General features: G+C 38.9%; 1 protein-coding gene across 18 annotated transcripts in view; it reads left to right on the top strand.

Moving 5' to 3' along the window:
* Positions 1-24,945, top strand: part of arid4b (AT-rich interaction domain 4B) — a 138,234-nt gene extending 113,289 nt beyond the window's left edge. For 4 of the 18 annotated variants that reach the window (XR_015506418.1, XR_015506414.1, XR_015506416.1 and 1 more), the window contains 9 exons: positions 2,154-2,238; positions 5,166-5,358; positions 7,516-8,298; positions 14,791-15,096; positions 17,012-17,122; positions 21,181-21,381; positions 21,752-21,898; positions 23,503-24,439; positions 24,762-24,945. Coding sequence is in view for 10 of the 18 variants with exons in the window: in XM_087279806.1 (XP_087135932.1) it covers positions 2,154-2,238; positions 5,166-5,358; positions 7,516-8,298; positions 14,791-15,096; positions 17,012-17,122; positions 21,181-21,381; positions 21,752-21,898; positions 23,500-23,639 (1,966 nt within the window). In the remaining 8 variants the exon portion in view is untranslated. Of the gene's footprint in view, positions 1-2,153; positions 2,239-5,165; positions 5,359-7,515; positions 8,299-14,790; positions 15,097-17,011; positions 17,155-17,823; positions 19,493-21,180; positions 21,382-21,751; positions 21,899-23,499; positions 24,452-24,761 lie in introns of those variants that run through there. The other 14 variants (XR_015506417.1, XR_015506413.1, XR_015506415.1 and 11 more) reach the window with 4 other exon arrangements.
* Positions 24,946-26,256: the final 1,311 nt, after the last annotated feature.

The following is a 26,256-nucleotide window of genomic DNA, read 5'->3' as shown; positions in this document are numbered from 1 at the left end:
TCAGCAGATTTTAATTCAGATTGTTTTAATGGAATTTGAAGCTGCATGGCGAATGGAAAGAAAAACCTCCGCATTTCGGGACTCGCGTGATCTTTTAAGGTAATCAAAAATCACTGCTTACATGGTAGACTCTTAATCATAAAAGCGGAGTATTGGTGTCCGTGTAAATGTTCTCAGTGAAAATGGCAGATGAAGTCGCAAGCTGTCAGGCAGCCATATTCTCTGCCCTATTCTCTAAGCTGCTTCCATGAGCCCTCACATTTCATAAGTTTCACGTTGCTGTGTCAGAATCCTTGCTTGTAAAATACAGCCATACTTTAGTTTAAACAAATGTGATGAACGCCATCGTGCATGTTGATGAATCTGAATGGATCCCTCCTTCGCTTACCGGGTCCACTGTATTGCGCCAGTGTGTGTTTGTTGTCCACTTAGAATCCAACATAGAAATCATTTTTGTTTGTTATTGGCTTTGATTGTTTTGAAATTCAAATGGCATTTAATGTCTGTCTTTTTATTTCTTTAATAAATACGGCGATTCGTGATTAATCATGATTAATTACAAAAAAAGTGTGATTAATTACGTACATTTTTTAAATAATTTGACAGCTCTATATATATATATATATATATATATATATATATATATATATATATATATATATATATATATATATATATATTTTTTTTTTTTTTTTTTTTTTTTTCCCCCGATTGATGTGTGGTTTGTTAGGATAAGACAATCTTTGGCTAAATATCTAGAATTAGAGGGCTTCAAGAAGCATACATATTGAGAGATCACCTTTAAAGCTGATAGCAATGCATATTACTAATCAGAAATTAAATTAAATGTTTTATTTACAGATCAGGGCTCGCAAAAGTATTAGGCGATATCCCAGTGCCAGATTATATTTTCGAGCTACCGAAGCTACCAAAAGTGAATCCACCCTGACGTCAGGCTGTGTTAATGGAGGGAAAATATAGTCTATTTCAGTGCTTTTGCATTCTCTCACAAATTGGGGAATTATGTTGTATGTCATGTTCATGTATCCAGGAGCCACTATCAAGATATGTTTGAATTTGAACCAGTACTTCGGTACCAACTTGATAAAAAAATAAATAAAAATAATAATAATAATAAATAAACTGTAGCGCCTTCTGCAGGCAGTATTAGTGCCATATTTTTTTATCCATGACTGGTCTTAACCAGTGCACCCCAACCTTTTTATCACCGCGGACCTGTCAACGCTTGACAATTTTACCACGGACCGGGGAGGCGGTGGTTCGTAGGTTGCCAGGTGACCATCAACCATTTTCTCAGAGGATGACTAGCTGACAAAACATTGCTGCAGCTCTGATACAAGTTGTATTCATAAACAAAATTCTGTTCTGTGTTTGTCTGAAATAATTAGTCTACAAAAATGTGTGAATGTTCCATACAAGCAGAAGCTGATCGGTCAGTTCTTGTCATGTAACTCGCGGGTGTGCTCCCGGCATTCATTCAACTACGTGTGTCTGGAAGGCGCCTGTACGTCACGTCGCTTGGGCTCGCAAGCTGTGTACTTCCATTAGAAATAACGAATTTGTGCGAACTCTAGAAAAGATCTATATATATATATAACCCCTTTCTCTGGGGTTGATCAAAGTGACATGTTTGTGACATTATTTCCATTTTTATTGTTTTGCAGGTGGATGATCTAAACTCAAAGAGCAATTCGTTTGCACTGCTATTCGTTTCAGTGGCAGTTATGTGTGTTGATGACATTGCTCTTCTGTGTATTTGTTTTTTCCCAAGTGCTCATTGAAAACAAATGGGTGCTTTTGCATATTATTGCCATTGGATTTTATTGTCCATATGAATAACCCTTAAGACTAGTGTAGCTGTGCTAACTTTACGAGCAGCAGTTGTCCAGTTTATAGCTTTTCGAGTCTGTTTTGTGAAGATTTCAGAATGATTGCAATGTAATTTCTGTGTTGAACAACTTGTAGCAGGGTTTTAATAAGGTGTTTTTCAGGGTTTTTTTGTATTTGGTGTGTTGTTTATCGTCTTGCGGTGTAGTTTCTCATTTATGTGCATCTTCAGAAAATCAGTTTAAAGAGTTTAGGAGCGTATAAGTAAATGTTGACCAATCACCGATCTCTCTCTGTTTTCACAGGTATGACGAGTGGATCAAAGCCGATAAGATTGTTCGACCAGCCAATAAGAACGTACCCAAAATAAAGCACCGCAAAAAAATAAAGGTAGAGTTCTTACTTTTCTTACTTTTCCCAAAATGTTCAAAAGTTTGGCGTTGGTACAAGTTTTGGTAATTATTGATATTATTTATTACAGTATTACAATAATTAATACATGTATCGCAATATTTATTCATCTTTTATTGTTAGTTCTTGTGTTCGTGCATTAACTAATCAACAAATTTGCATTATAATAATGCTTTAGTTGAGATGTTTTCAACTAGGTGTGCCTGGAAGGCACAATCACGTCGCTACAATTATGCGCGCCTCCATTGGAAGTAACGAACTTGCATTCGCTTAAGATGCAATATGTGAATGGCTGACATTTGTGATCTCCAGCAGTTGATGTTCTTGCACAGACATCCTGGATTCATTTAATTTGTTGACAGATGGTTTGCGGATCCATTCCTTGGCAGTTCGCACTGGTCCTTCACTGGGCCTTTTCCTTTTCACAAAGAAACTCGCCAAAGACGTCTTTTTCTTACTCGATTAGATAGCTTATGGGTTCAATTTTGGTGCTCAAGTGACCGAGATGTAACTGCGAGAATAATTTATTGATTTCTTGTGAGATCCGGTACCAATTGATCCGCGGACCAGTACCAGTCCACAGCCCGGGGCTTGGGAACCACTGCTGTAGGAGTATTGTTCATTATTAGTTTATGTTAATTAGAGGTGTCAAAATTAATTGTTTCTTCGGTGCACCGCCATGCAGACACGGACAATTCAGTATCGGTTCAGTAATAATCATAACTGGTTATTATGTACTGACGCCATTTCTCTCATATACGCTCTGTCGCGAGGGAGGCGAACGCGAGTATTCACAACACTCCAGGCGCCAACTACTTAAACTACTTAAAAACTAAGGGGGGGGGGGGGGTTGAGAGGGCCACATCAGCCAATAAGGGCAGAGGGACCCCCCTGTGCATGGCCCTGCTGTCTATGTTTGTGTATGTGTGTGAATGAGACACACGATCCTGTGTGTCTGTGTGTGTGTGTGTGTGTATGTGTGTGTGTGTGTGTGTGTGTGTGTGTGTGTGTATTTATACAGACAGCTTGTTATAGCCACCCCCCACCCCAAAATATAACACAGTCTATGGAAAGCATCGTCAATGTACCGTGATGACCAGTGTAGGTTCACACCTCTTGTGTTAATACAGTGAATACATTAACTAATAGAAATAAAGTACTAATAGAGGTTTAACTAATATAGAATATATATAATTTTTTTTAAAGTCTCCATTTATATGAATAAAAATCTTGTAATGAATATTAATATGGTAAAATATTGCTTTACAATAGAAAAGAAATTGGTAAGACGTAATTTTGATGGTCTATTTGAGTATTGGTAGACTGTCTGCTTAATATCTGCTGATATGCTCCTTCAACAGATATTTAACTGACTATAAGAAACTTACCAAGTACATGTCGGCTTACACTAACCCTAACCCCACCCTAAGGCCCCGTTTACACTAGTGCGTTTTAGTTTGAAAACGCATAAGTTTTGCTATGGTTATGCCATCCGTCCACACTACACCGGAGTTTTTGAATGCCGAAAACGGAGCGTTTTGGAAACGCTGAAGAGGCCGTTTTCGTTCTAAAACGCTGCTGCTGCGTCTCAGTGTGGATGGGGGAAAACGGAGACATCTGAAAACGGAGGCGGGGCTGCTTTTCCTCAATATTAAGTAGCCTAACACACACAGTTCAGTCCTGCATCCTCTCCTTGTAAGTTCAGACTTCGCAAGTTTGATAAGGAAAACAGACCCTCGAGAACATGTCGGTAAATCAATGTAGGTGATTCAAAGGGAACAGTGCACTTAATAACCTCATTCACATCATCCGGGCTACGTTGTTTCACTATATCAACAATAAAATGAAAACATGATTTAAGGAGCTGCTATTTTCATTTTGATATTAGCAACTTTACAGACAGCAGAAATGTTGAGGCGTCGTGCTGCATAAATGAGCGTCATCTTCACTGTATGCGTATTCATAACAAAACAGAGCCTATAACATCACTGCCTCCTTTCATCCTCATTGAAAATACCCTCCACTTTGCTGAATATCAGTTTTAATAATCAATAATGGCCATTATAAAAGTATAACCCACAATAAGTTTATACAATATAGGAAATAAAGGCAAGCGATTACTCAATTTACAGAATGTACGTGGTTAGATGAATTATTAATTTATCTTTGCGTTCAGTCAAAACACGTTACCCGAGAACAAGAGATTCGAAAGACCAAAGTCGGGGAATCTATCGTTAGATATAGACAACAAAATCACGTTTAGCAAATACAGTGAGATTAGATTCAGAGGGAGATCCTTGATGAACAGTCAGACGAGCACAGCAGTCATCTGGCTAGATATGCTGCAGTGCATGCCAGAGTGTGTGTGTGTGTGTGTGGGTGTGTGTGTGTGTGTGTGTGTGTGTGTGTGTGTGTGTGTGTGTGTGTGTGTGTGTGTGTGTGCGTGTGCGTGCGTGCGTGCGCGTGTGGGTGTGGTCACGTTATGTGCAATTTTAGTGTTTTGGTTCAGACGGGAAGCTGTTCAGAAACGCAGGTGGACGCGGATCGTTTTCACGGATCGTAAAACTAAAACGCACTAGTGTAAACGGGGCCAAACAGTCTACTTATAATCTAATGAGAATTAGTTGGCATGCAATGCAATTTAAATTCAACAAACAGACCATCAAAATACAGTGTGACCAAGAAATGTTTTCTATTTGAATATATCGCAAATGTCATTTATATAAGTGATGCAAACTGAATTTGTCTAGTGTCACATGATCCTTCATTCTAATATGCTGATTTGCGGTTTCAGAAACATCATCGATGGGAAGAAATTTTGTATTTTGCAGCAGCTTATTTTTTGAGAACACTTCCTAGGTTTTCTTTTTCTACTCTGATCATTTCTAATGTTTGTTTAACACCAGAATAAAGCGGAGCGAGAAAGAGACCGGATAGAGAGACTGGCAGACAGAGAGGATCTTCCTTCATCCAAAAATCGCATCAATCGATTGTCGAAAGTGAACTCTGGTGGTGACGTTTTCTCCAAGATGGAGGAGTGTGTGGATAAAGGAAACCAGCAGTCCATCGAGATCACATCCATCCTCAATGGCTTGCCGGGTACTGTCACACTCACTTCACTCACTTTTAAATATTGATAATCCAGCTGTAAGGGCAATATGTCTCATTTTCCTCTAGTTTTGATTGAATTACTACTAATCTAATTTGATCTTTCTTTTGAACAATGGAAAAGAGATGTTTTAATGTGTGTGCTTGGAAGAAATAAGAAATCGAAGGGCACTTCCATGTGGGATTCTTGTTTAAATTGTCTTAGAAACAGCGTGTCTTTTATGGGATTTGCTAGGATATTACTCTTCTTTGTGTATCTCTTATATGCCCCACGTTAAAATCTAATGTTTATATTCATGGATAAAAATATGCTCTATAGGAAATATTTGTCATTACATAATGTTTAAATTAAATGTTTTTAAGGCAAATATGAAAAATCAAATTAAAAGTTATAACTAAACCGAAGATAGCTTTTAAAATGTTATCATTGTCATGAATAGTAATAATAACATTGTTGTTTTTGTGGGTTATATTATGACTTAATTACTAACTATTCCTTATTATATTTGTTAGAAAGATTGTCTATAATAATAATTTAAAAAATAATAATTTTTATTATTTAAAAAATAATAATATTGATATTATCATTACTATTATTTTGATAACGATGATAATATTTTTGTTTAATTATGACTTAATTACTAACTATTTCCTATATTATTTGTTAAAGAAAGTTTCAATAATAATAACAATAATAATAATAATTATTATTATTACTATTTTTATTGTAATGATTATAATTATTAACTCTTTCCTATTGTGTTTGTATCAAGGCTAATAATAATAGTATTATATATATATATATATATATATATATATATATATATATATATATATATATATATATATATATATATATATATATATATGTTATATAATATTAATATTATTATTATTGTTATTACTATTATTATTATAATAATGATAATATTTTTAATTTAATTTAATTATTAACTATTTTGTTCTGTATTTGTTACAGACATTGTCAATAATAGTAATAATAGTTATTATTTTTATTTTTATTATTACTATTATTATTGTAAATATTATAATGTTTTTATGTTGAACTATGACTTGATTATTAACAATTACATATATTTGTTACAAAAATTGTCATTTCTAATAATGATCATTAAAAAAATAATAATTATTACTATTATTATTGAAATGATTATATTTTTAATTATGACTTGATTATTAACTTTTACCTATTATATTTGTTATAAAAATATTTAATAATAATAATGGTATTTATTATTATTATTATTATTATTATTATTATTATTATTATTATTATTATTATGTTTAATTATGACTTAATTATTTCCTATCATATTTTGTTACAAAAATTGGTCAATAATAATAATAATAATAATAATTATTATTATATTAATTACTATTATTATTATTATTATTATTATTATTATTATTATTATTATTATATTACTACTATTAATATATTGTTGTTGTTGTTATTATTATATTTTTGTTTTATTACGACTTGATTATTAACTATTTTCTTTTATATTTGTTGCAAAAATTGGTCAATATTAATTGTAATAATAATCAATAATAATATTATTACTATTATTATTTTATTATTATTATTATTATTATTATTATTATTACTTAATTAGTAACTACTTTCTAAAAATTGTCAAAAATAATAATAATAATTAATATTATTATTACTATTATTATTGTCGTGATTATATTTACGTTTAATTATGACTTAATTATTAACTATTACCTATTATATTTGTCACAAAAATCATTATTAATAATAATAATTATTATTAATTTTATAATTTCTATTATTATGATAATTATATTTTTTTTAATTATGACTGAATTATTAATTATTTTCTACTACATTTGTTACAAACATTGTCAATAATAATAATAATAATAATGATTATATTGTAATGATTATATTTTTGTTTAATTATGACATAATTATTCATTATTTCCTATTTAATTTGTCACAAAAATATCATATAAAAGTTATATTATTATATAAACAAAAAAAAATTCTAAATATACCTAAACTTAGTATAGTACATCAATTAAAATTCACAGCATACTGGGCAGCTCTTTTACAACTGATTTGATTTTGTTACAATTGGTGCTATCCTAATATTCCCACAGGCTCTGACAGCTCCACAGATGACAGCGAGCGAGAGGAAGATGAAGATGCTGATCATGATGAAGATGATGATCATCCAGGAGCACATAAAGCAGATCCTCCTCAATCACAGCACTGGGAGAAAAACAGCAGCCCGCCTGAAGCCCCCAAAACCCCTGCAGATGCGGAGCAGGAGCCCACCCTGCAGGACAGCACAGAAACACCCAAGAGGAAGGAGCTGGACACGAACGCTTCTGCTGGCAGGAGGAAAAAAGCAGAAAACACCTCGAAAAGCCCAGCGAAAGGCAAAACCAGAAACAGCAGAGGAGGCGAATGGCTGCAGAGTGGCTCGCCGAAGAAGCTGGAGGATCGAGGAGAAAGCAGCTCTGAGGATGAACCGAAAGGACACCCTAAAAATAAATCCTCGCCTTCGAAGAAATACAACGGTGTTAAAGAGAAGAGTAAGAGCCGTGGGGCGTTTTGGGAAATCCCCGAGAAAAGAGCTAAAGTATCGGCAGGGATTGAGGAGCGGTCGCCCGGCTGTCGCACCAAAGGACAGAAGGACGTTTGGTCGAGTATTCAGGTTCAGTGGCCCAAGAAAACTCTTAAAGAGCTGTTTTCGGACTCGGATACGGAGGCGGCCAACTCTCCTCCGCCTGCAGGACCCGAAGCGTGCTCTGAATCCGCACGGGATGAAGAAGAGGAGGAGGAAGAGGAGGAGAAACTGCAGGAGCATCCCAGCAGCGGGACCAATTCAGTGCTCAACACGCCGCCCACCACGCCAGAGTCGCCCGCTGCAGCTGAAGGTATGCCCATAGCAATGCTAAACACAAATGCACTGCTTTCAGTTCTGTTCCAGGGTGTCTGCAGATCCTTAGGGTGCTTTCACATCTGTAGTTCGCTTCATTTGGTCCGGACCAAGGGTAATAAATGATACATTATTGCATTTTCTGCCGTCTTTGGGTCGTTTTCACACCACACTGCTGGCTTTGGTCCGAACCAGTTGATACAAACAAAAATTCAGTCATCTGACAAAATCCACATCTCTCATTGGCCAGATGTTGTTGAACAAATTTCCTAAACTGCTTATTGATTGGTCAGAATTCACGTGCAGGAAAATGCCAATGAACTCCCGCAGGTAAACAAAACGTTTTTACTCTGGAGGGATGACTGCGCTGACTGATCGTATACCTGCTTTAGAAAAACTATACATTTCGAGAATGAAGCGCGGTCGCGGCTGGAAAACAGTGTTTAATGCATCGCTCGTCACTTCAGGAGGAGGCGTGAATTAATTTAGCTAAACTGTGACATGCTCATCTTGCGGAAACATTACCAACGATCCATCAGGTACTGTTTTCCCCTCTCTCTCTCTCTCTGTTGGTAAAGCGCTGTCAACAAATATTTTTCCTCCATATCCCATAATGCACAGCACATCGGCCTACGGCAGCTGGATTAGTCCAAAAGGCGCAGTACTTTTTGCAGTTGGACCTGTTTTAGTACGGATCATATTCTCACCACAAACGAACCGCTCCAGGGTTTGTTTGAAAGCGTACCGTGACCACCTCTTCAAGCAGGTCTCGGTATGCTTATTTAGTCCGCTTTTGGTTCACACTCGAGTACGATTGCTGCATTCTCACCTGCCCAAACGAACCATACCAAAAGGGAAAACGAACTCTAGTGCCATTCAATCGAACTAAATAAGGCAGGTGTGAAAGCACTAGGGATGTAACGGTATCAGAATTTCACGGTACGGTAATACCTCGGTATGAATGTCACGGTACGGTATTTATTGAATCATTTACAGGAAAAAACAAAACTTATGGAAATACTCCAAAAAAGTGCCAAAAGTGTCAATGACATACAAATTAGCCATCTATCTGTAAGCTTTGAAACAGGAACTTCAATTTTAATAACAAAAAATTATTAAACCATGTAAAAAAATAAAGTTTCAATTTAGTATTGTTGAAAACTCATCACATTCAACATTTAATCCCTCACTCACTTAGATAGAGATGGGTTTAAAGGAAAATTATCATATAAATATAATCTGGTAAAAGCTGGTATCTCTGGGCATTTACAATGTCCCCTGCAACAGAAAAAAAAACCCTCTCATTTGGGACTGAGGTTTCTGGGACAGAGAGATATGACTTGGCCCAGGTTGACAGCAGTGGGTAACGTTGTGCATTGTCTTTCCCCCACTTGAGAGGACAAACCACGAGTAAGATAGAGGTCTCATGTCTGCATCAATCTGAACAGTGTGCTGACAACACCGCTATTCAGTACGCGCGCGACAACACAGCTGATAAGAACTCGCGCGACAACACCTCTATTCAGTACGCGCGCGACGACACAGCTGATAAGAACTCGCGCGACAACACCGCTATTCAGTACGCGCGCAACGACACAGCTGATAAGAACTCGCGCGACAACACAGCTGATAAGAACTCGCGCGACAACACAGCTGATAAGAACTCGCGCGACAACACAGCTGATAAGAACTCGCGCGACAACACCGCTATTCAGTACGCGCGCGACAACACAGCTGATAAGAACTCGCGCGACAACACCGCTATTCAGTACGCGCGCGACAACACAGCTGATAAGAACTCGCGCGACAACACAGCTGATAAGAACTCGCGCGACAACACCGCTATTCAGTACGCGCGCGACAACACAGCTGATAAGAACTCGCGCGACAACACCGCTATTCAGAACGCGTGCGGTAACAACACCCGCTTTAGAGTTTTCCAGCTCTTTTTCATCCCCGCTTCTAGCAGCACACTCCATTTCCGCATTACTGGATCTGTAGCAACAACAGACCGCAAGGGATGATGGTCAAGCATGGGCTGATGGGAATTGTAGTTTTCGCTACCTCCCGTTCGCTTCATTCGCCTGAGCAAATTTTCTCAGAAGACCTATAGTTTTACCGAGTCATGCTACTACGGTAATATCGAAAAAAATTAATATTGCGGTATGACGGTATTTACAATACTGTTACATCCCTAGAAAGCACCCTTAAAGTCTTCAATTCCATGGTATAAAAATAAGGCCTTAGTTCGTCCAAAAATGTCTTAAATTTGCATTTTAAAGGCCCTTAAAAACAACCCCATTAAGAAGATTGTGTTTCCGTTTTGAAGTCTTGTTTGTAAGTCAATCAGTAGTTAGCTCAGGGGCTCGGTGGTTAGCACTGTCACCTTACAGCAAGAAGGTTGCTGGTTCGAGCCTCGGCTCTTCGCTCCGCCGACGAACACGACGAGCTAACCGGACAAATTGGTTGCGGAGGGAAAGCCCTCCACACGGAGGTGAGCCTTCAGCTGGCGAGCGCGAAGAGGAGCGGCGTCACACCGCCTGTAGCGTTCGCTTGAAAAAAAAGTCGCACTTTACAGTAAGGTTCATTAGTTAATGTTAATTAATGCATTTACTAACATGAACAAACAATGAACAATACATCTACTACTGTATTTGCTCATGTTAGTTAATGTTAGTTAGTGAAAATACAGTAGTTCATTGTTAGTTCATGTTAACTCACGGTGCATTAACTAATGTTACCACGCATGGACTTGGATGTTAATAATGCAATAGTAAATGTTTAATTTTTTATGTCCTCTTTTGCTGGACTTGTCAGCTGCTTTTGACACTGTCAACCACCAGATCCTGCTATCTACGCTTGAGTCACTGGGCGTTGCGGGCACTGTTATACAATGGTTTAGATCTTACCTCTCTGACAGGTCATTCAGGGTGTCTTGGAGGGGAGAGGTGTCCAACCTACAGCATCTAAACACTGGGGTACCTCAAGGCTCTGTTCTTGGGCCACTTCTCTTCTCCATCTACACATCATCTCTAGGACCAGTCATCCAGAGACATGGATTCTCCTACCACTGCTATGCTGATGACACCCAGCTATACCTCTCTTTTCATCCTGATGATCCCTCGGTTCCAGCTCGTATCTCAGCCTGCCTGTTGGATATTTCACACTGGATGAAAGATCATCATCTTCAGCTGAACCTCGCAAAAACGGAAATGCTTGTAGTTTCTGCCAACCCGACTCTACACCATAACTTTTCAATCCAGATGGATGGGGCAACCATTACTGCTTCCAAAATGGTGAAAAGCCTTGGAGTAACGATTGATGACCAACTAAACTTCTCTGACCACATTTCTAGAACTGCTCGATCGTGCAGATTTGCACTCTATAACATCAGAAAGATCCGACCCTTCTTATCTGAACATGCAGCTCAACTCCTTGTTCAAGCTCTTGTTCTCTCCAAACTGGATTACTGCAACTCTCTACTAGCTGGGCTTCCAGCTAACTCTATCAAGCCTCTTCAACTGCTCCAGAATGCAGCAGCACGAGTTGTCTTCAATGAACCTAAACGAGCACATGTCACTCCGCTGCTAGTCCGTTTGCACTGGCTGCCAGTTGCTGCTCGCATCAAATTCAAAACTCTGATGTTTGCCTACAAAGTGACTTCTGGCCTAGCACCTTCTTATCTGCACTCACTTCTGCAGATCTATGTGCCCTCCAGAAACTTGCGTTCTGTGAATGAACGTCGCCTCGTGGTTCCATCCCAAAGAGGGAAAAAATCACTTTCGCGAACGCTCACGCTCAATCTGCCCAGTTGGTGGAATGAACTCCCTAACTGCATCAGAACAGCAGAGTCACTCGCTATTTTCAAGAAACGACTAAAAACTCAACTATTTAGTCTCCACTTCACTTCCTAAGCTGCAATTGCCTCTTTGAATATCACACTAATTGTACAAAAAAAAAAAAAAAAAAAAAAAAAACTACTAACACTTCCCTTCTTAGACTTTACAGACCTGAAACTTGCCTTTAGTACTTATTCATTGTTGCTCTTAGTTGTGTAAATTGCTTCCTTGTCCTCATTTGTAAGTCGCTTTGGATAAAAGCGTCTGCTAAATGACTAAATGTAAATGTAAATGTTAATTATGATTAATAAATGCTCTACATGTCTTGTTCATGATTAGTTCATGTTAGTAAATGCATTAACTAATGTCCCTTAAGTGTTACCAAATTAAATGCAGCCATACGTACCTCCGGCCACGTAAATCGCGGTCTCCAGAAATGTCTGCGAGGCTACGTTTACAGAATGAGCTTGGGTTAAGCCTGAACATGAACCAGCTTAAATCCACTTGACCAGCCTGGTTTAAGCTGGACATAGATGGTTTTGGCCTGGCTCCCAGCCTGGCTTGGCTGGTCAAGCTGGTTTTAGCTGTTCATCTCCCAGCCTGACCAGCTAAGACCAGGCTGGAAATGGCTGGAAACCAGCCTGGAAATGGCCAAAACCCCTCTAAAACCACCCTGGTCAACCAGCTAAAACCAGCCTAGGCAGGTTTAAGCTGGATTTTTCAGCAGGGGGAGGATGATCCTCGAGTGGCGGTCTCCACAATGATATCAAGAATAGTCTTAAGCTGTAAACATTGTGCCCACTATTCTTATTGAGTGAGATATAATACTAAATACTAAATATTAAATATTAATACTAAATATTAAAGAATAATGACTATAAAATATGATATGGTCGTTGCACTTTTTTGTGTTGTCATTATGCTCGAGTTTGTATAGTTCTTATTGGTTTGCGTGAAGCAGTCTGTAATAGGGTTGTAACGGTATGAATTTTTCATGGTATGATAATCGTCTAAAACAATACCACGGTTTGACGGTTTCGCGGTATACGGTATGTTACAAATGTTACAAAACAATAGAACAGTGAAGCAAATTTGACTTTTTCCAAATAATATATTTTTAGTTACTATAAACAACACCACTTACAATGAACAAATAAAAATAAGAAAATAATAAATAATGTGTCAAAGTCCAAATAAAGTCCAAATAAACATGGTGCAAATCCTCAGTAAAAAATAGATATAAATATTTACTATACTATAAATAGTTACATAACGAAACTAGATTCAATATGGAACATCCTTAGGTTTTATGTGACAGCATGGATATGGTTGTCTGTGGATATGGATTTGGATATGGTTGTCTGCAATACAGACAAACAGCTGCACCTTCATTTGCGTCTTTTGAAAACAGCAAGAGCAGCAGTTCGTCTTTGCTGTGTCACTGTTTTGTCATGTTTCTGTGCTGCTGTGCATGCAAAAGTACTTAGTATGAGAATTATTTCATGCAAAACTTTTTTTTTTTGCGTTTTATTTAGCCGCGCATAAATGTATGCCTATCTCTCATTCCGTGTTGTTCAAAAAGCTTGGTCCACAAACAAAAGCGAAACCTATGCTTATTGGTTGTGATATAGCGAGTTTGAACCAATCTGGGCATGGAGGAGGGACAATGCATCAATGTATCATGTCTGGTTTGTCCGGAGACACAGTGACGAGCGTTTCTTTGTCAAATCAGCGTTGTCAAATGTTGATGACGTAACCGCACTGATTCCGGAGCCTCTGAAAGTCCGCGAATGTTATGTGATACAGCACTGGAAAGCTGAGATTCTCTTCTTTATGCCAATCTTTGAATTGTATGAATCGGATCAGCGGATCAAAAGTTATTGAACATTTAAGAGCAATACTTATTTTTAGCCGCGGGCGGCTGTCTCGGTCTTTAAGGGTTAAAACCGTTGATATGCAATTGTTCATGGTATGATAATCGTGCACGTTCAAATCGTGGTAAACCGTCATACCAGTATATTGTTACAACCCTAGTCTGTAATGTCTGTATTCATATATCCACCTCTGAGGATAGTGGGGGTCACGAGTCACTGGAATTGTAATTTGGCTTTTTGTTTTTGTATGTGTCATCAGAAGGGGAAAACCCCACCCACCCTTGACCATCTCTCCCTCATTAGCATAAACAACCCTGAGTGAGAAGCAGTCGCTCATTAGCCATTAGAGTTTTGACCTGCTGAAGATAATGTCAGCCACTAAGAGGATGTAAACTCTTGTGAGACACTGTTCCACACATTTTCACTTTTTCCACACGGATAACATCCGAATGCTTTAGAATCTGCCACTATGCGGACACACAGGCATTTGTAGCTCCGCCCGCTTTTGTAAAGAGCACAATCTGATTTGAATTTAAAGCGACAGTCACCAAAATGTCTCAAGGACTAAGAGGGTCAGTTTCAGAGCGTTATAAAGCTTTAATAGTGTAGTATTTTGAGCTGAAACTTCACACACACACACACACACACACACACACACACACACACACACACACACACACACACACACACACACTCTAGGACATCATAGACTCACTTAAGGAGGGCCCCTTTTAATAAAGCTTATAATTTATTATTATTATTATTATTATTATTAAGGGCCTGCTGAGACTCTGCCGGAGGTTCGTGCTCCATCTCCGCCCGCAGCGCTGGCCGCCAGTCCTCCACCCGTCTCTTTACCTGAAGAGCCCCTGATGGAGGAGCCGGCAGGGGGCCGCAGTGAGTCTGACAGCAGCACGGTGGAGGTGGAGAGTTTAGGTGGAGAAATACAGGAGATGAACGCTGAAGAAGGGGCCGGTTCCCCTTCAAAAGCCTTCGATGGAAACATGTCGTGCAACAGTAACAGCAACTGCAGCCTGACGCTCAGCAACAGCAGCCAGCAGGAGAGCGAACAGAAAGCCAAAGGTACACCAACCAATGATGTTCTCACAGTTCTCGCTTGGTGTAAATGAGTGCCATCTTTTGAAAATTAATATTTTTATATCAGTAGTTTAGGGCAGAACTACTGTATGTTTACACATATTGGGCCTATTTATAATATCGTTGCTATTGTCAGACCAGCGCAACCATAATTTTAATGTTTTGCTATGTGTTGCTATTTTGAGGAAATGAAATAGACCGCACCATTGACCAACTAAAAGCAGGTCTAAAGTTAAGCGAAGAGCGCGTTAGTTATGAGCCTATCCAGGTCCTATGCAGGTATATATATATATATATACACATACATACAGTTGAAATCAGAATTATTCGCCCCCCACAATTATTATTTTTTTCCCCAATTTCTGTTTAATGGAGAGCAGATTTTTTCAACGCATTTCTAAAGATAATATTTTTTTTTACTAATTTCTAATAATTCATTTATTTTATCTTTGTCATGATGACAGTAAATAATATTTGACTAGATATTTTTCAAGACACTTCTATACAGCTTAAAGTGACATTTAAATTAATTCTTAATTAGGTTAATTAGGGTAACTAGGCAGGTTAGGGTAATTAGGCAAGTCATTGTATAACGATGGTTTGTTCTGTAGACTATCGAGAAAAAAATTTGCTTAAGAAGGGACTAATAATTTAGTCCTTTAAATAGTAATTAAAAAATGAAAAACTGCTTTTATTCTAGCCAAAATAAAACAAAAACAGACTTTCTCCAGAAGAAAAAATATTATTTTATTATTATATATTATTATTATTTTTAACTGTATACATATATATATATATATATATATATATATATATATATATATATATATATATATATATATATATATATATGTGTGTGTGTGTGCATATATATATATATATATATATATATATATATATATATAATTATTTTAGTTTTTGAATTTTTTTTTTTGAGGTTTTCCCCTTTATTGTACAGGACAGTAGAGAGAATTGAGAGGAAAGCATGGGGGGCAGAAAGAGGGTCGGTATAGGACCGCGAGGCGGAATTGAACTCGGGTCGCCGTGAGCACTGGAGTGCATGTGTCGACGCACTAACCACTACACCACTAGCGCAGACATGCATATTTATATTTGATTGAATAAAAACTAGTTTTGATATGTTTACCTGTGGGGTTTTGGAAACATCTGCATCACCATATGGGGCACAAGAACAGGACGTGTGTTTGTATATATAACTCCGTTTTCTGACCACACTTCATTATTATTGTTCTTTAATTCCTTTGCTGGAGATTAGAACTGAATTTAGAAATAGTTTTGAAGCAAATCTTTGAGCTTAACAAAGGAAATTAAACATGTGGGCTGATGGATGTCTTCAGTGGAGTGAGTTTACACCATTTCCTCGCTCCACCAAAGTAAAGGAGTAAAGAGTAAAAGTAAAGAGGCTGAATGGAGGAGGCTTATTCTTTAACCTCGTGCTGCAGATGCTCAGCTTAACTGTTTTCTTGCCAGTGAAGCGTTTTTCCACTTACCAAGTCCACCATATTAATAGCAAATATGCCATGGTGCGACACAACTAACTCTTAAGGAGAATAGGAGATGACACTTTGATTGGATTAATGCAGGTTATGCTCAAAACCCAGCCAGAACTTATTAAGAGAATAAGCACAACCCTGTTAGACCATATGCCGCGGCGCAGAGTGTATTTTTCCATCTTTAAAATAGCAAAAGTGGATTTGGACATGCCCTTAATGCTTTTGCACCATGTGCTTCAGACCAGTGCCTAGATTATTATAAATGGAGCCCTATGTGTTTCACATCTTAGAATTTTGAATGCAAACCAGGTTGTACTGTATTTAAACAGACTTTTGTCAGGTTGTGAAAATAAACATCTGCACTCATCTTGTTGTGCCTCTCACAGCCTCATCCAGTCAGAAGCGTCACAAAGAGTCTCAAGGCGGCGGAGCAACAAAGAAACACAAGCGCAGTCATAAAAACCTGAGCTTACAGCCCAAGAAGAGCCGTAAAGCAGGTGAGCGAGATCAACATCAGCATAATATAAGTGTGCTTTCACACCTGTGAATCGATTCAGTTGTTCCGAAACAGAGATTAAAATTGTTACATTGTTGCTCTTTGCTCTTGGAGCGGTTCGCTTTCACACTGCAAAGTTTCTAATCGGACCAAAAGAGCTAAAACAAGTCACGTGTGAGTAAACTCTCCTCACATTGGTCAGAGTGTCAGGGTTTATTTTGCAGCGTCCCGCTCAGCTGTCAGGAGAGGTGGTGGTTTGGTGGTGATTGACAGGGTGCGCGCGCGACATGTCTGAGGAGAGATGCGGTGGGGAGGGGTAAGAAGGGTGCGCGACGATGCCTATTTGAGGACCGGGAGGGAGACGCGAGATTACCAGGAGATCATCACTCGTTTGCGGGCATCCGGAGACTCGCGAAACTTCCCGCCCTACTCATAATTCTCTCTTCATATAGCCGTAAGCCTATTACATATCCATAAAACACTGTGATAAAACCGCGCTCGGATCGCTTTCTCACTGCAATCGAACCGCTCCAGGGTTCGTTTAAATCGAGCCGAGACCACCTCACTCAGGCGATCTCGGAGCAATTACTTTGGCGCGGAACAGAGCGCGATTGCCCTGTTCACATATGCCAATCGAACCGCACTAACTGGGCAAACGAGACACGTTCCGAAACAAAAGTGTAGGTGTGAAAGCACCCTAAGTCTCTTCAGATTCTCAGTGATTCATTCATCAGTATGTGAACGTGCTCGTGTGTCCCTGCTGGAGCTTTTCATTTTACTCAAGCATCATCTGCTAAATCAGCTGATCAAGAGCTGCAGGTTGACTTCACTAAACCACTGGAGCTCAAGCTTTTGTCTACACTTTATGGTTTGCTCACACTCTGCCAGCAGCAAAACTGAAGAAATGTTATTTTAATGAAATCATCCAAATTAGTGAGGACGACATGTTCCTGATGAAATCATTGTTTATAAATGTTTTACACATGTTCATTGAAGTTTAAAGGGCCATGAAACCCCCCTGTTTCAGCGGGGTGTTTTCACACCTCTACTTTGGAAAAAGTCAGGAAAGTGGGTGTGTCCAGCTCTGTTTAGGGAGGAGGGAGTGTCGGAGGAGCCAAAGAGGAGGGTCTGTAAAAAAATTTGCATGAAAATGGGAGTGTCAATTTGGGCACGCGCTGATTTTGAGAGTCAAAACACACACACACACACACAGGGGAGAAAGAGACTGTGTTCACATGGACATCAGTAATCAAATTATTTGCCAAATTATTAAATGGTGGACTTTAACTGCAGTTTGGCTCTTTCATTCAGGAATTTCATTCATGCACCTCGCGACAAACGAGATATTTGATTCGAGGAGCTGCTCTAAGCGTGTATTTTTCATGCAATGATTGTTACCACACGGCGAATGAGAGAAAAAAACCCTCCGCATTTCCTGGAAACTTAAATGCACACGACAGGTAGTGTCAGAAAGCCGCGTGTGTTATTCCGGTCACACAATGCGGTGAAAATCCTACACGACGGTAAGTTTGATTGTGGTGCTAACATGTTTACACTCTGTGTAATAGTTCGTTTGATACGAACAAACTGAATAAACAAAGAGCACTGGTCACTCACTTACCAAATCTGTAGAGACAGGACAATCAACACCAACTAGAGCCGCGTCTTTATTAAGAGGAGACGAGCAGCAAATCCGGATCTCACCATTTCCAGATGAGAAAAGCTCTCGGGTAAACAATGTTCCTTAGACATGTATTGTTGTCGAGCGTCGCGTACACTGTAATCCACACGTGACTCCAGCTGCGCTCTCATAGAGAGAAAATGAAAACAAAACTTAACGGCAGCAAACTATAAAAGCAACACTTCACGCTTGTTTTGCCAACACAACGTGGCGTCTCTGTCGTCTAAACACTGTGACAGTAATGAATATTAATGAAGTTGCACAATAGAGCGCGCTGATTGGTTTGAACCAAGCCTTACTCATGCATTAAAGGGGTGCATTAAATAACACAAAAACAACAAATTTTCACTTTTTAGTGAAATATAGGTGTCCTAATAGTGTTTTTAGCAGTGTGGGACACATATACGACTGTCAACAGCTCAAATCATGTGTTTTGGTCTTTCGTGATCCTTTAAAAACAAGTGAAATATATATGCTTTGTCATTGTTGTTGTTTTAAAATTATAAATATGTGAAATGTACTTTTATGGCCCGTTTCCACTGAGTGGTACCAAACATTTGCTCCACTTTTTCGGTACCAAACATGAGAAAGGGTACCAAAAGGCGGAGCTAAATGCGCAGCTGAACGCTATTGGTTTACAGACATACGTCATTCGCTTAAGCAACAAGCCAGAATGAAAACAGAAAACCCGCCATGTTTAAAATACACAGGCTGGTTTTAGCTGGTTGACTAGCTTTGTTTTAGAGGGGTTTTGGCCATTTCCAGGCTGGTTTCCAGGCATTTCCAGCCTGGTCTTAGCTGGTAAGGCTGGAAAATGACCAGCTAAATCCAGCTAAAACCAGCTTGATCAGCCTGGTTTAAGCTGGACATAGCTGGTTTTGGCTGGGCTCCCAGCCTGGCTAGGTTGGTCAAGCTGGTTTTAGCTGGATTTAGCTGGACTTACCAGCTAAGACCAGGCTGGAAATGGCTGGAAACCAGCCTGGAAATGGCCAAAACCCCTCTAAAACCAGGCTGGTCGACCAGCTAAAACCAGTCAACCAGCCTAGGCTGGTTTGAGCTGTTTTTTTCAGCAGGGAACAAGAAGAGCAGATTTACCCTGTGCCTATTAGTTTTTTACGAGTCAGTCTGAAGCGTACAGCTTTATTGTAGACATTCCCTCGAGCGAGAATGATATCGACTGAAACTGTCGTACACCACGCCCACCAAAAGGGTACCCTCGGTAGAGGAAACGCAAGCCTGATAAAGGTCACCCATACCAACCCGAACCGTACCATACTGTACCAGTTAGTGGAAATCATAGATGTATACATTAGATGTCGCCTGGCCTATTGTTGTCTATTGGACGGAATGCGTCAATAGCGCCGCCATCTTGCTACAGGGTAGCGCTCCTTTGAAATGAATGCGGGACCAAGGTACAGTGGAGGACTGTGGCCATCCAAAGCCAGAGATATACACATATACACATATATCTGTGATCGGGAGTTTTCCTGGATGTTAGTGTGTAATATTTTTTTCTAATTACGAAAATTATAATTTTACATCACTTTTCTACATTGATGGATCAGTGACCGCACGGGCATTCCTGACAAAAAGCTTGTGTTTGTGTGTACAGAAATGTACTATCCACCCTCCCTGTTAAATTTGATCTAATCATGTCCTGAAACACAGCTCCTCTCCTGCTTTCACTCCTCATACTGACGGAGGGAGCGATTCGTTTGTGAATGAATCTCCGTTATGAACGACTCGTTCACTAGCCGACAATAATACAAGTGTCTGGCAGCGCAGCATCTCGTTGTCATATTTCTTTTGCATTGTTTGCTGATTTTATTCAACAAAACTAGCATAAGCCGAGTGTTTAGTGCGAGTTGGAGCTGCTTTGCCGTATGGTGAATGCAGTAGTGACTGTTATCATCAATAACGTGACCTGATTAGCACAAAAGTTCAGAACATACAAAAACAGAAAAAAAAAACGTAATATTACCTATGAAATGTTCTGCCTTTGTGCTTTGTTTTCTTTGTTTGCTCGTTACTACACCCGTAGACAGCGCTAAAGTCCCGCATCTTCACGTAATAACACTGTCCTGTCTAGTGCGGTTGAATGACATTTGTCCTGGGAGCACTGTACCAATATGGCGGCGCTATTGACGCATGCTCAGGGTCCCTATGCGATATCTACTGTATATATCTATGAGTGGAAACGAGGCATTAACTGAGGCTCAACACACACAAATCTGTTAACATCCCAAAGAAAGTACTGAAGGGTTTCTTGAACCTTTTAGGGCTATGGCTGAGAATATACAATCTGTGCAGTGGAAACATCATTAGAGCTATGGGAAGTCTAAAATATGATAACCCTGTGTGTGTGTGTGTGTGCGCAGCTCACAGCAGTGACAGTGAGGACCAGTGTATCAGCGAAAGCACTGCCAAATCCCCCCCAGTGAAGAGCAGCGGCGCGGAGCTCAAATCCAGCATCACACACAAGTGCTCGAGCCGCACGCCTCCATCAGGACAGCAGCGATACCACAAACACACAGACACCGAACACAGCCACGGACGCACGCGCTGGAGCTTTCAGATGTGTAAGTCACTCCGTTCTCATTGTAACACAGAGAATCTAACTGTAATGGTTTACTTTCATTTGTGTGTGCGTGTGCGTGTGTGTGCGTGCATGCGTAGTCACTAGAAGCAAAACCTTGTGGTGCTACAGGAAGCTGCGACCTTTTTTATTGTATTGTGATGCATGTTGCATGTTTATATCAGGTTTATATCTTCTAAACATGGATTTTGTCTCTGTTGTGGAGCACACTCGCTCATGGATATCCTAAAAACTAACAATGCTGATACTAGCATCTGATAAACTTTATTATAATGTCATGAGACCTTTAAAGCAAACTGGCGCTCAGCTGTTAGTCTGTGTTGATTGACGGTGTGCTGACTGTGTTCCTCCAGCCGACCTGGAGAAGATGAGCAGTCTGGAGCGCATCTCCTTCCTCCAGGAGAAACTGCAGGACATCAGGAATCATTACCTGCTGCTGAAGTCTGAAGTGGCCTCCATCGACCGCCGCCGCAAACGCATCAAGAAGAAGGAGAGGGAGAGTAAGTGCTTCTTCTGGACACCATTCAATCACCTGTGATATTACACAGCTCTCTGCTTGGTTCTGATTGGTCAATCACAACACTCCAATGGATGTTATTCCCAATTAAAAACTGATTAAACTCATTTTCATTTAAACTAAATACAATTTTGCTCAATTTTTGTTCCCTTTTCTATATGTATCTATATATCATTCTATATAATAATAACCTACATTCACCGGCCACTTTAATAGGTACACCCGTCAATTGCTAGTTAAAGCAAATTTCTAATCAGCCAATCACATGGCAGCAACTCAATGCATTTAGGCATGTAGACATGATCAAGACGATCTGCTGCAGTTCAAAGCGAGCATCAGAATGAGGAAGAAAGGGGATTTAAGTGATTTTGAACATGGCATGGTTTTTGGTGCCAGATGGGCTGCTCTGAGTATTTCAGAAACTCGTTACAACCGAGGTATCTCTGAACACACAACACGTCCAACCTTGAGGCGGATGGGCTACAGCAGCAGAAGACCACACCGGGTGCCGCTCCTGTCAGCTAAGAACAGGAAACTGAGGCTACAATTCACACAGACTCACCAAAACTGGACAATAGAAGATTGGAGAAACGTTGCCTGCTCTGATGAGTCTCCATTTCTGCTGCCACATTCAGATGCTCGGGTCAGAATTTGGCCTCAACAACATGAAAGCATGGATCATCCTGCCTTGTATCAACGGTTCAGGCTGGTGGTGCTGGTGTAATGGTGTGGGGGAGATTTTCTTGCCACACTTTGGGTCCATTAGTACTAATTAAGCATCAACGCCACAGCCTACCTGAGTATTGTTGCTGACCATGTCCATCCCTTTATGAGCACAGTGTCTCCATCTTCTGATGGCTACTTCCAGCAGGATAACACACCATGTCATAAAGCGTGAATCATCTCAGACTGGTTTCTTGAACATGACAATGAGTTCACTGTACTCAAATGGCCTCCACAGTCACCAGAGCTCAATCCAATAGAGCGCCTTTGGGATGTGGTGGAACAGGAGATTGGCATCATGGATGTGCAGCCGACAAATCTGCAGCAACTGTGTGATGCTATCATGTCAATATGGAGCAAAATCTCTGAGGAATATTTCCAGTAGGTTGTTGAATCTCTGCCACGGAGGATTAAGGCAGTTCTGAAGGTTAAAGAGTGTCCAACACGGTACTAGTAAGGTGTACCTAATAATGTGGCCGGGCAGTGTATAAATACAGTTGAAATGATTTGCTGTCCTGTGAATTTCTTTTTCAAATATTTCCCAAATGATGTTGAACAGATTCAGGAATTTTTCACTGTATTTCCTATAATATTTTTTCTTCTGGAGAAAGTCTTATTTGTTTTATTTCGGCTAGAATAAAAGCAGTTTTTAATTTTTTAAACCTATTTTAAGGTCATTATTGTTAGCCCCCTTAAGCAATATTTTTGGATTGTCTCCAGAACAAACCACTGTTATACAATGACTTGCCTAATTACCCTAACTTTACCCTAATTAACCTAGTTAAGCCTTTAAATGTCACTTTAAGCTGAACTCTAGTATGTTATGTGTGTTTATCAGCTGATGTTGTGTGTGTTGTCCAGCAGGTGCAGCAGCAGCGTCCTCCTCCTCATCTTCATCGCCGTCCTCCAGCTCTCTGACTGCAGCGGTCATGTTAACGCTAGCGGAGCCCACGGTGTCTGCGGCGTCTCAGACCGCGGGTGTTTCGGTGGAGTGCAGGTGACAAGAGGACCAACACACAGCACCTCACCAGCACACCACCAACACGCAACACACACGACACACACACAAGCACTATTTTATATCCTCGGCAAGCTAATCGCACTCAAGTGCACTTTTCTGAAGTGGGTCGGGTTTGACAGTAGGACAAAGACTATTTCTGTGTGTGTGTGTGTGTGTGGGAATGTGTGTGTGTGTGTGTGTTTGTTATGTCCATGCGGATGAGCTGAAGTGCAGTGATCCTCGCTGGAAAACACACTCAGCTCCAGCGTTTCAGATGAAGGAGACGTTCAGACGACGTTCAGACAACGCTGCAGTGCCTTAATGCTCAGGGCACGCGAGGAATGATGGGAAACGCTCAGCGCTGATGAACTGGGTTTATTTTTACACCTTCAGAAGGTTCAGTCACATCCAAACTCACATCAGACAGAATTTTGATTATTATTTCTCTTCAAATCATTACTTCACAATAGCAACCAGAGCCTGTCCAGGTCATATTTCACCTTAAAGCGGAAGTGAAGCGGTCAAGTTTACGTTAGTTTGTACATTGGTTTCCACTTTAATTAAAATATATTGAACAAACTCCATTAATGTAACCATTTTGAATAAAATTGCATGTTTTACTATAGATTTTAGCACAGGGGTGCCGCCATCATGCAGTATCACTGTCTGACGTCACGGGGTTGGTTCTGTTCCCTCAGCTGAACAGATACAGTGGAAGTAATCGACTGAACACGAAGACTGCAAAGCCTAATTTAAAACAATACCTGAAGTGGAGCTGGTGCAAATACAAGCATCATATGTGTGTCTAATATATATATATATATATATATATATATATATATATATATATATATATATATATATATATATATATATATATATATATATTATATTTATATATATTTCGTTTTTTTTTTTTTTTCCAACTTTTAATTACCCATCGTTTGATGCGTTTTGATTTCCTCTCTATATTATCCTGCCTGTTTTGGTTTCAACCATGGTTTCAACAAGGTCCGATACTGACCTAATGGGGGTGGGTACTGTCACTTTTCATTGCTAAAGCCCCCTCGTCTCTGTTTGTGTTCAGATCAAACTAAAATCGCTGCGGTGTTTCACGTGGCAGGTTTTTATCCTTCATACATGTTGAGAGATCGTGTTGATCGACTTAGTAAGGGAATATGTCTTGGCATAATCCACAATGACGTGACTTAGTAAAGCGTGAAGTCATGTGTTTTAATCATTGCATTAGTCTAAATGTAAATCCCCTCATCAGGCAGGGCTGGAGCAGTATGAGAGAGTGGATCAAAGTGCATCACTCGAAAATAAGAAAAATAGAAAATGTGGATATATATATATATATATATATATATATATATATATATATATATATATATATATATATATATATATATATATCTAATGTGAAGCATCACGATGGACGATAGCATCGTCGTCATAGGTGGCGGTAAATAAATTATTTATGAATAATTAATTAATTCATAACTAATTAATTATTTGTAGCCTACCGTTTCAGCATACCGAACAGAATTATGATGCTGACTCAGCATCATGATGTCTATCGGCCATTGGCGATGGACGATGGCATCGTTTATCGACCCAACCCTATTATACAAGGTATATATATATATATATATATATATATATATATATATATATATATATATATATATATATATATTGGGTTATTAGGCTTTCCAGTCTCCGTGTTCAGTCCTTTACTTCCACTGTATCTGTTCAACTGAGGGAACAGAACCAATCCTGTGATGTCAGACACAGTGATATTCCGCCCCTCCACTAAAAGCTATGGTAAAACATGCAATTTTTTTCTTCTAAATTAGTTTTATTAATCAAGTTATATATTTCCAGTAAAGTGGAAACAAATTTACAAAATAATGTAAACTTGACTGAGTGCTTCACTTGCACATTAACTCAAACTGAAAAAGTGTGTGCGTATGTATATATATATATATATATATATATATATATATATATATTAGGGCTGGGCAACAATTTATCATGATTAATCCAAAATAAAAGTTTGTTTTAAAATATATATACGTACATGATACAAATGATATATAAATTTAAATCTCTATGTATGTTACAAAATGGTTTTGTTTAATTTTGTTACTATGCATGTGTGTGTATCACATATACATAAAAAATATAATACACACACAAATAAATATTATGATAAAACAAAGTTTTATTTTGGAAGTGATTAATCTTTGTCTAGCACTAATATAAATACACATACAAACTCCCAGTCAAAAGTTTGGGTTCAGTAGGATTTTTAAATGTGGTAATATAAGCTTCTCCTGGTCGCCAAAGCTGCATTTATTTCATCACAAATACAGTACACATTGTGAAATGTTACTGCAGTCTAAAACAACAGTTTAAAAGTAGTTTATCATTTGATTTGATCAATTATTCCTGTGAAAAATGAGTTTTCAGCTTCATCACTCTAGTCTTCAGAGTCACATCATTTTATATATATATATTATATATATTATATAAATTATATTATTATTATCATCATCAATATTGTTATTATTATTATTATTGATATTATTATCATTATTATCAATATTATTATT

This window comes from Danio rerio, chromosome 13, assembly GCF_052040795.2.
Source record: "Danio rerio strain M-AB ecotype USA chromosome 13, GRCz13ab, whole genome shotgun sequence".
Classification (NCBI taxonomy): domain Eukaryota; kingdom Metazoa; phylum Chordata; class Actinopteri; order Cypriniformes; family Danionidae; genus Danio; species Danio rerio.
The sequence above is the reverse complement of the archived record's forward strand: the minus strand, read 5'-3'. Positions and strand labels throughout refer to the sequence as shown.